Here is a 13219-nt window from a genome sequence, read left to right on the forward strand (position 1 = left end):
CTGTGAATATTTGGTATACATATGTACATATTTGTTTGTGCATATTTGATTTGCCAATAGAACAGAAATATAAGCAGAGTGGCTTGTCTCATTGGTGGTTATGTATAAAACCTACTCACAAAATGAAAAATATGGAACCTGTGGACACAGACAATGGGGTGGTGAGGGCCTGGGGGGAGGTGGGAGCAGACTGGAAGAGGTCAATGGGGGAAAAAGGAGACTTATGTAATACTTTCAACAATAAGATAAAAAAGAAGAAAAGAAAAATATGGGCGAAATTCACCACTGTATTGTGGATGTTCTCAAACCAGCTTTTGCTCTTCTCATAGATGGGGGAATAGTGTTCATGAAAGGCTTAATAGTTTGAATCATAGCTGTTCATCTGTTCAGAGACTGAACTAGAATGCACAGCCTCATACTTCTTCCCTGTTGCTTTGCCTTATGAATCAGCCCCAGCCCCAAGAACTTGAGGCCAGGACAGGATCACCAAGGCATCTTCTACCTGATCAGCAATTAAACAAATTAGCGATAGACTTTCCCTTCTATTTAACTTTTATTAAAAGAAGTGCTAAGGTACTGAGATGCAGTACATCATATTTATTACCAAAATTATTAACAAATATACAAAACTTATACATGTAATTTTCTTACATCCATTTATTCTCTATAATACTGATTTTTGTTCAAGTAGGTTATCTACAGTATGTAAACATCCCTTGGATTGACCTTACACAGATTAGGAAAGCCCTCTAACCCATGCTTTTATCAGATACTTCTTTTTATTTGGCTTTCATTTGTAGCATCTAATCTCCACATTTGGCACATGGAAGAGACATCTACAGTGCAAAAGAGGCAGTTTTTCTGGTTTCATTCTGAACAGTTTTACAGGTGCACAGTGAAAGTGCTGAGAGAACAAGAGCACTCTAACTTGATGGAGTTCGATTGGTTGTAATGCCAACAACTCCTGGTTCAGCCATTAAACTGAAGTGCAAAGTCAATGCCTCTTCCTTCTCACCCCTCCCCCCACCCCTCCATGCAAGGCTGATTTGCCTTCCCCTCGTCTCAAAAGGGTTAAAAGAAATTCCATCCATCCCAGGACAAGTAGGTTAATTCCACCGAGTAACATTATTTTTTCAGTGTTCTTTTGTGGGGGTTGTTTTGTGCAGTCTGATGAGCCAGCAAAACTCTTAATTGGAAAATACAATAAAATAAAAAAGAACGCGAGAGTAGAACTTTCTGTCTGCTTTCAACTGCCATCCTAAGATCAGAGCTTCTTTGTGGTGGAAAAGTGACAAAGGCCTTCGTGAAAGGCAAAGAAAAGGCAAGCTTGCCGCACTTAACCTCGGACTCCAAGCCTTTGAAGACAGTGTCCCAAAAGTTAAAAAGAAAAAAAGATCATTGGAGATTCTGTCCCCTTCTTCTTGTGTTTCCTTAATCTAACCAAGTAGTAAAGCTGATCCAGAAACAATTCTGTTCTCCTGCTCGCCCCGCTTCTCATTCTCCAGCACAGTATTGCTCGTGTGGGTTGCTTGCACCTAGTCCGCGAAGCATGCGCCTCGAACGTCAGGGTTTTGTCGAGCACGGGCTTCCGTCACCACAGAGATGCTGGCCCCTCCGACGCTCCATAGAGCTCGGCCAACTTCCGGAAGCGGGGCCCCCAGTCTGTCAGAAAGTCGAAGTTCTGCTCCGAGTCTGATGTGGCTGACTGCAGGGAGCTCAGTGACCCCGCCACCGAGCCGTCCCCCTCGAACATGTAGGTCTGGAGGGAGTCAAAGGGAGGGGCCCACAGGTCCATGTCGGCCTCGTAGAGCTTGGCCAGCACATAGCTGTGGACAGTGCTGCTCACGGCGCATGTCTGAGGCACGTGGCGGGAGAGGCTCTCAATCTCCGGCAGCATGTCCTGCCGCGTCTTGGGGGCGCCGCCCACCTGCGCCTCCCGCGGGTTCCACATGGCCGCGATGTCAAAAGCCTCCGTGTCCTCCTCGCCGCCACCCTCGTCATCATAGCGAACGATGTTCTCGTGGATGTTCTCGTCATCGTCGATGACGTAGGGCTGTTTCCGGTGCCTCCTCATGGACAGGATCAGCAGCACCAGCACTGCCAGGGAAAGAGACAGGAAATTAACCTGAGACCTGCCACGTGCGCCCAGATCCGAGATGGTCTTGATTAACCTCAGGTGGGCCCAGTTTCTCAGCGGTGAGCCCAGAGACAGCATTGGTAAGTTTAAAACCACAGAGGCTACCTCGTTCTCACCCATTCTGCGTGTTAGATTGAGAGTGTAGGCAAATGAAACTCCATGTTTTCCCCAAGTGGTTCAACTACAAGTTGCATATAAAGCCTCCTTGTATCAGTTTGCCGCCTTGAAATTGTGTGTGGGTGCGTATCCCCAGCCATCCCGTATAAAATCCCGTTAACAAAGCACAGAACACTGTGGCCTGCCATGGAGCATACGCTAAAGATCAGATCACGTCTTCCACTCTATAAGGATGGCTGTAAATTGTCCTATTACAACGTGGAAACCTTATTATATAAGTGTCATTCTGCTTTCTTACATTAGCAGCTTAGTAGGATTCTATTATGTAAACATCACATATTAATGCATTTGCCAAAATCTTCCCCTTTTTATACTTCCTCCGGAAAAGAGAGCACCTGACCACTGTTTTCCAATAAACTCAGTTCCTCAGGAAAGCCTTTTGCTAGTTGGAGAGGTGGTTTTGCCTTTCGGGAGCCTATGATATTATTGGAAGGGAGGGAATGAACATGACATTTTATATAATTTATCGTGTTATCAAAGAAGCAACACACTGTTAGATGTGTGGTTGAAGGTTTGGATAAAATTTTATCCCAACAAATATATATATTTTTTCCAGGATCTGTTCACCAAGGTTTAAACGAGAGAGAGAGAATCCCATTGAACTGTTTATCTCTGTGACTGAAAATGTTTTCCAAGAAATGTGTTGTTTTAGCTGTAGAACTACTATTGATTATTTTTCTGGTGTGCATTGTTGCAGCTAGTGAACAGGGACAGCTTGATGACGCTGCATAATAAGACCCCTGCTTATCCAAGGTGGGCGGGGGGGGGGGGGGGGGAAGAGTGTATGCCCAGTGAGATAATGGATGGACTTAAAAACTAATAATAATGCTTTTTAAAATTTGAATGTAGAATGTGCTTTTTGTAAATTGCAATTAATGATGTTAATACTTAATGTTTTCCCAAAGAGCTTGCATGACAAAAGTACACACAGGAAACAATTATATACTCTCATATATGTGCAAAAATACAGCTCATGACTATAAGTGTGGGATTTCAGAGCAATGGAATAACAGGACTCCAAGGAAGTGGAGGCTTGAACTGGTCATTGGAGGCTGGGGTGTGAGTTGGATGGATGCAGATTGAAGAAATGGGATTCCAAGTGAACATGCTGTTCGTGGGATTCAGTAAATAGTCGCTAAACTTAAATATTTGTTAAGTATTGTGCCAATTCCTGGGGAAGCAATGTAGAATATGATTACTACTCTTACAAATGTGAGTCTAAGGAGATATAGACACAGATGACTAATGCAGGTCTATTATAGGGTTTTAAGTGTTGCGAAGAGAATGCAGGGCTAGTTAATTCTTCCTAAGGGCCTCAGAAAAACCTTCACACAGGTGACACTGGGATGTTATTTTAGAAAACACAGCTCAATTGCCCATTAGTAGATGAGTGGATAAAAAAGCTGTGGTACATTTACACAATGGAATACTATGCAACAGTAAAAAAGAAGGCTCTCACCCTTTGAGACAGCATGGAGGGATCTGGAGAGTATTACTCTAAGCAAAATAAGCCAGTTAAAGAAAGACAAGTATCACATGATCTCACTCATATGTGGAATCTAATGAATAAAATGAACTGATGAACAAAATAGATCCAGAGACAGAGAAGCATGGAACAGACTGTCCAATCTCAGAGGGAAGGCAGGGGTGGGTGGGTTGGTGGGTGGGAAGAGGTCAACCAAAGAACTTGTATGCATATATACATAACCTATGGACCGAGACAATAGTGTGCTGAAGGCTTGGGGCCAGGGGCCGGGGTGGGCTAGAATGGGTCAATGGGGGGAAAAAAGGACATTTGTAATACTTTCAACAATAAAGATTAAAAAATAATAAGAATAAAAAAAATAAAAACTAAGAAAAAGAAAGTGATAATAATAAAGAAATCACTAGGAAGGAAAATTAGAAAAGTCTTCGAGTATCTGCTAGAAAGAATTCTGATGGTGATGAAGAATTAGGCAGTTCATGGAACTGGTCTATATCTTGAAAATTAAAGATTTCTACATATTTATTTTTAGGTAATCTGATTTAAATAACAAGTATTGCAAAATCAGATTTTGGTGAAAATGGTTCTGTTTAGCTAAAAGGCTTCCCTCACTGAAGATAATCAGTTCCAGGGATGTTTAATCTTTGGGTTCTATATAGGCAAAGCATATAGGGCCTATGAGATTTTTCTAGGAACTGGATACATACTTGAGATGGGAAATAAAAAATCCTGCAAAAATCAAAATTATTTAATCTTACTTTTATGAATTACTAGTGTCTCGGTGCAGGGATTCATGCACATTGAAAGGAAATTAATTAGAAGAAACATTTTAATATCGCTGTTCACCCTTACTCTATAATAGAAGTGTCAACCAAATTCACCATCAACAATGACAGATCAAAACACACGCGTGCAATTGGTGCCAGCGAGAGCTTTATATATATCACGTATGCGCGAGTCAACTTAGTCTGTTATATATGTACTAGAGACCCAGTGCACGAATTCGTGTATGGGTGGGGTCCCTCAGCCTGGCCCGCAATAGGGGCCGATTGGGGCCGTGGGAAGTTGGCCAGGGGGAGGGGCCACTGGTGGTTGGCCTGCTTGGGGGAGGGCTGTGGGAGATTGGCTGTGGGAGCACACTGACCACCAGGGGGCAGCTCCTGCTTCAAGTGTCTGTCTCCTGGTGGTCAGTGCACATCATAGCGACTAGTTGTTCGGTTGCTTAGGCTTTTATATATAGATAGATATAGAATAAACTTGCTTAATTAGACCTGCTTTCTGATTTAGCTAAACTTTATCCAGCCAAGTGAAGCATCCTAACTTCTCTTTCAGGTAATTGTCAGCAACACAGCAGTAAATATTAACACAAAACAGATTATTTTTTTTTTTTTTTTAATATATTTTATTGATATTTTACAGAGAGGAAGAGAGAGGGATAGAGAGCTAGAAACATCGATGAGAGAGAATCATCGATCAGCTGCCTCCTGCACACCTCCCACTGGGGATGTGCCCGCAACCAAGGTACATGCCCTTGACCGGAATCGAACCCGGGACCCTTCAGTCCGCAGGCCGACGCTCTATCCACTGAGCCAAACCGGTTTCGGCACAAAACAGATTATTATTGTAGATCACGCAGGGAGAACAAAGGGTAAAATATTTAACTGCAGCAGTGTTTGACTATATTCTGCGCAGTGAGAAAACCTGAAGTCATTTTCAAGTTCCCCCATTTCTTACTTCTTTTCAGTCGGGTCAAGTTTCTAAACTTTCTAAATCTCCGTTTTCTGGCTAATGAAAAGAAAATAGGATTCTACCGAGTCTCCTATCTACCTACTCCAGGACTTCTATGAGGAGCAAATGAGATGAGGCACGTGAAAATGCTTCACAAACATTTAGTTAAAGTTTAAAATGTTTGCACCTGCCTATAAAGCAAGTTGTGCTCCTGGACTGAAGAAACTCCAAGGAGGCTAGTCGCTAGGGAGAGGAAGCTGGGTGCTGCTATGTGATGTCATTACCCGGTGCCCACAGCGATCATTTCTGGGCTGGGCTGGGCTGTGGGCCACATTTTGCGCCATGGGGTCTTGGCAGCATTGGCTGTGATTTGGTGGGCTGTTGCTCCAGGGTGGTGGCGGAGCCTGTGTCCCAGTTGGGGAAAGCCGAGTGCTGGTTTGTCGGTGCCAGGTCTGTGGTGCCGTTTATTTTTAAATGGCCAGTGTGCATCATGGCAGCTCCTGCGTTGAGTGTCTGCCCCCTGGTGGTCAGTGCACGTCATAGCTACTGGTCGAATGGACACTTAGCCTTTTATATATAGAGATATTTAGTGAGAGATGTGTATTCATAGAAATAAGAGTGCCTAAACTATGAGGATTTTATGACAATATATTTATTCTGTATAATTTAAGTTTAGCACTGGACAATATATTTATTCTGTATAATTCAAAAACAAGATATAATGGATTTGGGAGGCACAATAAATTGTGCCTTACACACCACTTCTAACTTGAGAGCCTCTTCACACCAGCCTCTTCATATCAGTCTTTCTTTAATGATGGCACCTCTACTCTTTGTGGGCCAGTGTGAACTTAAAATGTAGACATTTTCCAAAGACATAACTAAGGACAGCCTGGAAATTTCTCCTGAGCCAGTTTCATGAAAGGCCTCTTGTAGGTTATCTTGTTATGCACTCAAGGACTCCCAATGCCACCTTATGGATACTTGGGGAATTGCAGGAAAGTTTTATTTGTCAATACCAACAAGTACCAGAAACATGACAATTTCTCAGGGCTCCAAGGACTTAAAAAGGTTACTTATTTATAGACTTCTCCCTTTATGTAGCACTGATATGAAACAACAAAATTAAACCACATGTTGTATTTAAATTTAAAAAAACAAAACATATTCCACAGACCTACCTAAAATTCAATCAAGAGTTAATTAATATTTTGCAGTTAGGACCTTCTTTCTTTGGTCTGACTGAGTCAAGGTAAACCTGGGTTCAAGGGTATATGTGGGTATCTGCATATCTATTCTAGTTTAAATCCCCAGGGCTTTACTCTTTCTTTCACAGAATGCTAGGAATTCTTTCATAGTGGATAATATTACTATCTAATAAGTCTGCTTTTCTTTAAGCAAAATATGTATGCTATGAACTCAATCAGAGGAGTTGGGGTATATCTGTGGATACTTTCTTGTTTCAATAGTTGGTTTGGGTATTTAATTTCTTGTGTTCGTGTAGTTAAACAATTAATGAATGGCCTTATATACAGGGGAGCTGGCTATCTGCCTTTCAGCATGGCTTGAGATGAGGAAGAAAGGATCCCGTACTCCAACAGTGCTCACTCACTGGCCTGTCAACACATCTTTTTATTTCACCAGCAGTCACTGCTCCTTATTAGATGACCTCAGTCTCTAGGAAGCTTATTTTCCCACATATCCATGTGGTTTCACTCTGTTATTTTTTTTTTTTTCAGATCTCTGTTCAAAGGTCTCCTTAATGGTAGGCCTTTCCTCACCATCCTATGTAAATGGCACCTACCCCGTCTCTTGTTCCCTCAGGACACCCTGTCCCTCTCCCCTTCTCTGTAACACTTAACCATCTCCAGACTCTGGGATGAACATGTAGGAGAAGATGCACAGTGTAGGGCCTGCCTGCATTTCAGTCCTGGCTCTGACTGTGACATTTGGCTTGGGCTTATCACTACCAATTTGTGATTTAGCTAGTACAAAATGAAAGGGTTAAAAGAGGTAATCATCATATCCTGTCCAAAATTGTCATTTTGGTGCTGTGATGTCAGAATGAACTGCTTTGTTCTGAAGTAAACTCTGTTAAGGCTGGGACATATCTGTCTTATTAATCCCAGCACTTAGAATAGTTCCCTAGCCTATAGTAGTTGATAAATAAATCCCTAGCCCCTAGGAAAGGACTGTCTTCAATTTCTTTACTTTTTCTCAGCCTTACCCTACAGAATGGAAGGGAGCCACTTACTTACCTAATAGGACAAAGATGCAGCCCAGAATGGCGATGAGGGCACCCCGGCTCAGAGTGACTGGAAGCATGTAGGCTTCTGGGCTGCAGGACAGGACGTGGCCATTGTCATCACAGCTGCACACCTGGATAGTCAGTGTGCCTGTGCTGCTAAGCACAGGCTGCCCATTGTCCGATATCAGAATCGGCAGGTAAAAGATGCTCTGTTCCTGCTGCCGGAAGCCAGACCTCCTGGTTAGGATGCGGGCAGTGTTATCTGAGGAAAACAGGGATTCCAGGATTGGAAAAGGGGAGAGGGAAATGAGAGAAGAAGAAAGGGGAAGAACCAAGAAGTGGATTAGTCTCTTGGATTGAGGAAAGTGAGGGGAAGGAACAGGTGTGGGAAGGAAAGGTTGATCAGACATTCCCTGCAGGTGGTCTGCTATAGCTTTATCTGGATCAACATTTGGATGCAGAAACCAAGATTTTTGCTTGTTTCTAGGCAAAACCCCAAGGCCTAGGAGAGAAAAAAACCCCTTTTTGAGATTATGTCTTACCCTTTGTGACATAAAATGCCCAGGGCGAACTGTCAGGCTTCAGATCTAACTGAAATATCCCTGGGAAAGCTTGACAGAAATGAACAATCACTGGTGACTCGAGATCCTCAGCAGCTCTCTAAGGCCTGGTGCTGCTTCGAGCCTCTAGGAAAAGAATGCTGAGGAGCCCAGTGACTGAGGCAGATCACTTATTTTTGCTACTTTGGCTGGAATTCATGTCTTCTGCTGTTTTCTTTTATGCCTTTGAAATGCAGTCACCAACTCCTCCTGTGCTTTCTGAAGACCTACTCATTTAGAGAAGCTTATTTGAAATCCCCTAATCATATGACAACACAGTTATTTCCCCCTACTTGGTGGTCTAAGTTTAAATAGTTAATGTGATCAGAGTACTAGGTTTTTCTCCCTCCAGTTTTAAAAGGGATTAGCAAAATTTCTTGTGTTTCCACAAAGCTGGTGTGTGTGTGTGTGTGTGTGTGTGTGTGTGTGTGTTTATTATATTTGTCTAATGTGAGATATTGGGTTGTGATCTTTTGTTTTTTTAATCTGTGTTTTCAAGTTTCCCTGAGTGGGTTTGAATTGTAAATCAGATATTTTTGCAAAGCTCAGATAATTTTCAGCAGAGGAAATGATTGAAAGATAGGTAGGACATAGCAAGCAATGATTTTCAAAGCTAATATCCACACGGAAGGTACTCTGGATGTGTTTCCTACTTACAGGGAAGAGTATAGAACTTCACAAAAAATTCTAAGAGTTTACCCAAAGTAAACATTATTAATATCAATATCAATATTTTTGGTTCTTCTCCTTTCTTGGACATAATAAAGGCTTATGGTTTTCTACCCTTTTGAATTTGGGCATATTTAGATGATGAAAAAAATGAGTAAAAAGTCATTCATGTCCCTTCCAGGCAGAAACATTAACAACTGGTATTTGTTTCTCTGTGCTTTGCCTTGCTGTGGCATTATGAAATAACTAGTGGCCCAGTGCATGAAATCGTGCACATTAAAGGGGATTAATTAGTGGAAATAATTTAATATTGCTATTTGCCCTTTCTTTATAATAGAAGTGTCAGAAATGAAAGAAAATTAGTAAAATGTATATGAAAACCGTCCTCCTGTCAGAGTCTGGGGATCACCACGGGACCCAGAGTCAAGTCCCCACCCATCCACATGCACCTCAAAATTGCGTGAGACCCAGACCTGGCCGGCACCGTCCCACTCATTGGGCTAGATCCAGACCCAGCCAGTCCCACCCTTGTCAAGTCCTACCAGGCAGGGGGCATAGCCTCAGGTCCCCTGGCCCGGCACCAGGACGGGGGTCGTGGCCTGAGGTCTCCCAGCCCAGACCGGGGCAGGGGGCGTGCCTTGAGGTCCTCTGTCAAGCCCCGCCAGGTGGGGGACACGGCCTGAGATCCCCTGTAAAGCCCTGCCAGGTGGGGGGGCACAGCCTCAGGTCCCCCATCAAGCCCCACCAGCAGGGGGGGTGCAGCCTCAGGTCACCCATCAAGCCCCGCTGGGCGGGGGTGCGGCTTGAGTTTTCCCAACCCAGCACTGGGGGTGAACCTTGAGGTCCCCCGTCAAGCCCCGCTGGGTTGGGGGCACGGCCTGACGTCCCCTGTCAAGCCCAGCCAGGCAGGGGGGTGCAGCCTCAGGTCCCCTGGCCTGGTGCTGGGGTGGGGGGCATGGCCTGAGGTCCCCTGTTAAGCCCCGCTGGGCAGGGGGTGCGGTCTGAGGTTCCCCGGCCTGTTGCTGGGGTGGGGGGCGCGACCTGAAGTCCCCTGTCAAGCCCCACCTGGTGGGGTGCATGGCCTGAGGTCCCCTGGCCTGGCATTGGGGCGGGAGGAGCCTGAGGTCCCCTAGCCCAGCACCAGGACAGGAAGCGCACCTTGAGGTCCCCGGTCAAGCCCTACTGGGTGTGGGGTGTGGCCTGAGGTCCCCTGTCAAGCCCTACCAGGTGGGGGGCGCAGCCTAAGATCCCCTGTCAAGCCCTGCCAGGTGAGGTACACGGCCTGAGGTCCCCTGTCAAGCCCCACGGGGGTGGGGGAGGGCGTAGCCTCAGGTCCTTGCTGATTGGTTGTTAAGGCTCCTTATGGGAACTTGGCCTCAGCTGTGGGTGCAGCCATCTTTGTGACAGAGTGATGGTCAATTAGCATATTCCCTCTTTATTAAATAGGATGTTTGAAATGGAGATCCAGGCAGCCTGGGACACTGAGCTGCACATGGACAGCCATTCTTGGTCACTGAGACCCTTAGTCATCTCCATGTGAGCAAGAAATTATCTCTAGTTATGTGAAGTCATAGAGATTTTGGTGTCATTTGTTCCTACAGCATAACCTAGCCCAGTGGTCAGCAAACTGCAGCTTGAGAGCCACTCTGTTGACTAATGAGTTTGCCGACCACTGACCTAGACTCTCGATTCCAATAATTACAGGCTGTTGTTGTTCCTTGTGATTAAGCCCCTATCCCAGTGGTCGGCAAACTCATTAGTCAACAGAGTGGTAAACCGCGGCTCGCGAGCGAGCTGCAGTTTGCCGACCACTGACCTAGCCTATACTGACTAATATGTTCCCACTTGATAGACTTTTCCACTTTTTCCTCCCCTGGCTTTTTCAGGTAGCAGCTATTGTTCATGGAGTGCTTATGTGTCAGGTAGTTTGACTTTATGTGAAGCATCTCATTTAATCTTCACAACAAGTTGGTGATAATTTCACCCTTTTACAGTGAAAGAATTAAGGCTTAGAGATAATTTGATCAATGTCACTAACTTAGTAGCAGAGGTGGAATTTGAACTCTGGTCTCTCTGACTCCAAATTTATACCCCTTCAGTTGTGCCATGTACTAGTAAAAGCTTATTTAGTTCAGTGACATTAGCTGAAAATCCTTCAGCTAATTGAAATATCTTCCTGTGTTGGTACAGGCCTTTCCTCTTATTTCCAGATAAAGATAGCAACTGATTGCCAATCTGAGGATTTTATTCTCATTTCCACATATCACATAACTCATCCCCTTTTCTGTTTTCCAGATTTAATTGTTAAATACTGTTAAATTCTATTTCACAGCTTTAATTTTTTTTTTTTTAGAAACCAAGTTTTTCTAAAGCAAAAGTCTTTTTTATTTTTCAGTTTAATTGAATCTGGGTCATAAGAAAGCCTCACCAGAGCTGAATTTTTTAAAAGTGTTATAGCATTATAGCATACTTACTAGACATCATGTGTTTCTTGATCTCAGAATTAGTTAAGATTAAAAAAAATAAAAGATCAGATCATCACATTGTTGAGTCTAATCCTAGAAGGGGTCTGGGATATAACAGCCACTTGTAGAATTTTTGTTGAATATGATAACTAGGGCTTTAGTAACCCATTTGGGAAAAGTATTTGTTTCCAAGATGACACAAAACTTTGTGTGTATGTGTGGCTAAAACAGGTCCCAGCTTCCAGTCCCAATCTTAATATTTTGGGACATTTGATTTCTTACATACCAAATGAGATAGAATCAGGATTAGGAACTCCCTTCAAACCGTACAGGATTTTTACGAATCCTATATAATAAAGAGGTAATAGGCAAATTGACCCTCACACCCTCATACAAGATGGCTACCCCCTTTGGTCAAAGATGGCTGCCCCTTGTGGTTAGAGATGGTTGCCACAAGATGGCCAACAGGGGAGGGTAGTTGTGGGTGATCAGGCCAGAAGGGGAGGGCAGTTGGGGGGGGAACCATGCCTGCAGGGGAGGGCAGTTAGGGGCAACTGGGCTGGCAGGGAGGGCAGTTAGGGGCAACCAGGCTGGCAGGGGAGGGCAGTTCAGCGCAACCAGGCTGGCAGGGTAGGGCAGTTTGGGGCAACCAGGCTTGCAGTGGAGGGCAGTTAGAGGCAACCAAGCTGGTAGTGGAGGGTAGTTAGGGGTGACCAGGCCAGCAGGGGAGGGCAGTTGGGGGCGACCAGGACAGCAGGGGAGGGCAGTTGGGGGCATTCAGGCCAGCAGGGGAGCAGTTAGGTGTTGATCAGGCTGGCAGGGGAGTGGTTAGGGGGTGATCAGGCTGGCAGGCAGGTGAGCGTTTGGGAGCTAGCAGTCCCGGATTGTGAGAGTGCTGTCCGACTGCCAGTTTAGGCCCGATCCCACAGGGGTCCCAGATTGGAGAGGGTGCAGGCTGGGCTGAGGGACACACCCCCAACCCCCCAGTGCACGAATTTCATGCACTGGGCCTCTAGTATCAAATAAAACAGTATTGGGAATGCATTTGAGATGGCAAAGTGCTGTATACACACAATACTTTTCATAATGCTTTGGGAATTAAAAAAAAGTAAGGCTTTATTTGAGATAGTGTTCTGTTATGTTCATAAAAGGATATCATGTTTTGGGCATGGGAGTTGGGGGCTTACCAATAGCTCTACCATGTCAGATGTTGGTCAGTTTTTTAATGAGCCTCAGTAAGGAATACTTGCGGGGTAAATTGTCATGAGGATATTAAAAGTTTATTCTTTCTATTAAAGACGTGCTAACTTTCATTTTGGAAAACCTTTCAAGAGATGAGTCATTTCTTTTTATAGTCATCACTAGAGGCCCAGTGCACGAAATTCGTGAACGGGGGACAGGGCGTCCCTCAGCCCAGCCTGCACCCTCTCCATTCTGGGACCCCTCGAGGGATGTCCGACTGCCCATTTAGGCCCGATCCCACCACTGGGATCGGGCCTAAACGGGCAGTCGGACATCCCTCTCACAATTCAGGACTGCTGGCTCCCAACTGCCCACCTGCCTGCCTTCCTGATTGCCCCTAACCGCTTCTGCCTGCCAGCCTGATCACCCCCTAACCACTCCTCTGCCAGCCTGATTGATGCCTAACTGCTCCCCTGCCAGCCTGTTTTCTCCTAACTGCCCTCCCCTGCAGGCCTGGTCACCCCTAACTGC

At 44.8% G+C, this 13219-nt stretch overlaps 1 protein-coding gene across 5 annotated transcripts in view; it reads right to left on the minus strand.

Annotated features, from left to right (window-relative positions):
- Window positions 1-531: 531 nt before the first annotated feature.
- CDH20 (cadherin 20) overlaps window positions 532-13219 on the minus strand; it is a 228792-nt gene continuing 216104 nt past the window's right edge. For all 5 annotated transcript variants that reach the window (XM_080685366.1, XM_080685365.1, XM_080685367.1 and 2 more), the window contains 2 exons: window positions 7784-8035; window positions 532-2097 (listed from right to left, as the gene is read on the minus strand). In XM_080685366.1, coding sequence (XP_080541492.1) covers window positions 1592-2097; window positions 7784-8035 — 758 coding nt within the window. In that variant the 3' untranslated portion in view covers window positions 532-1591. The remainder of the gene's footprint in view (window positions 2098-7783; window positions 8036-13219) is intronic.

Source organism: Plecotus auritus, assembly GCF_963455305.1.
Source record: "Plecotus auritus genome assembly, chromosome: 8".
In the NCBI taxonomy this organism is placed as follows: Eukaryota; Metazoa; Chordata; class Mammalia; order Chiroptera; family Vespertilionidae; genus Plecotus; species Plecotus auritus.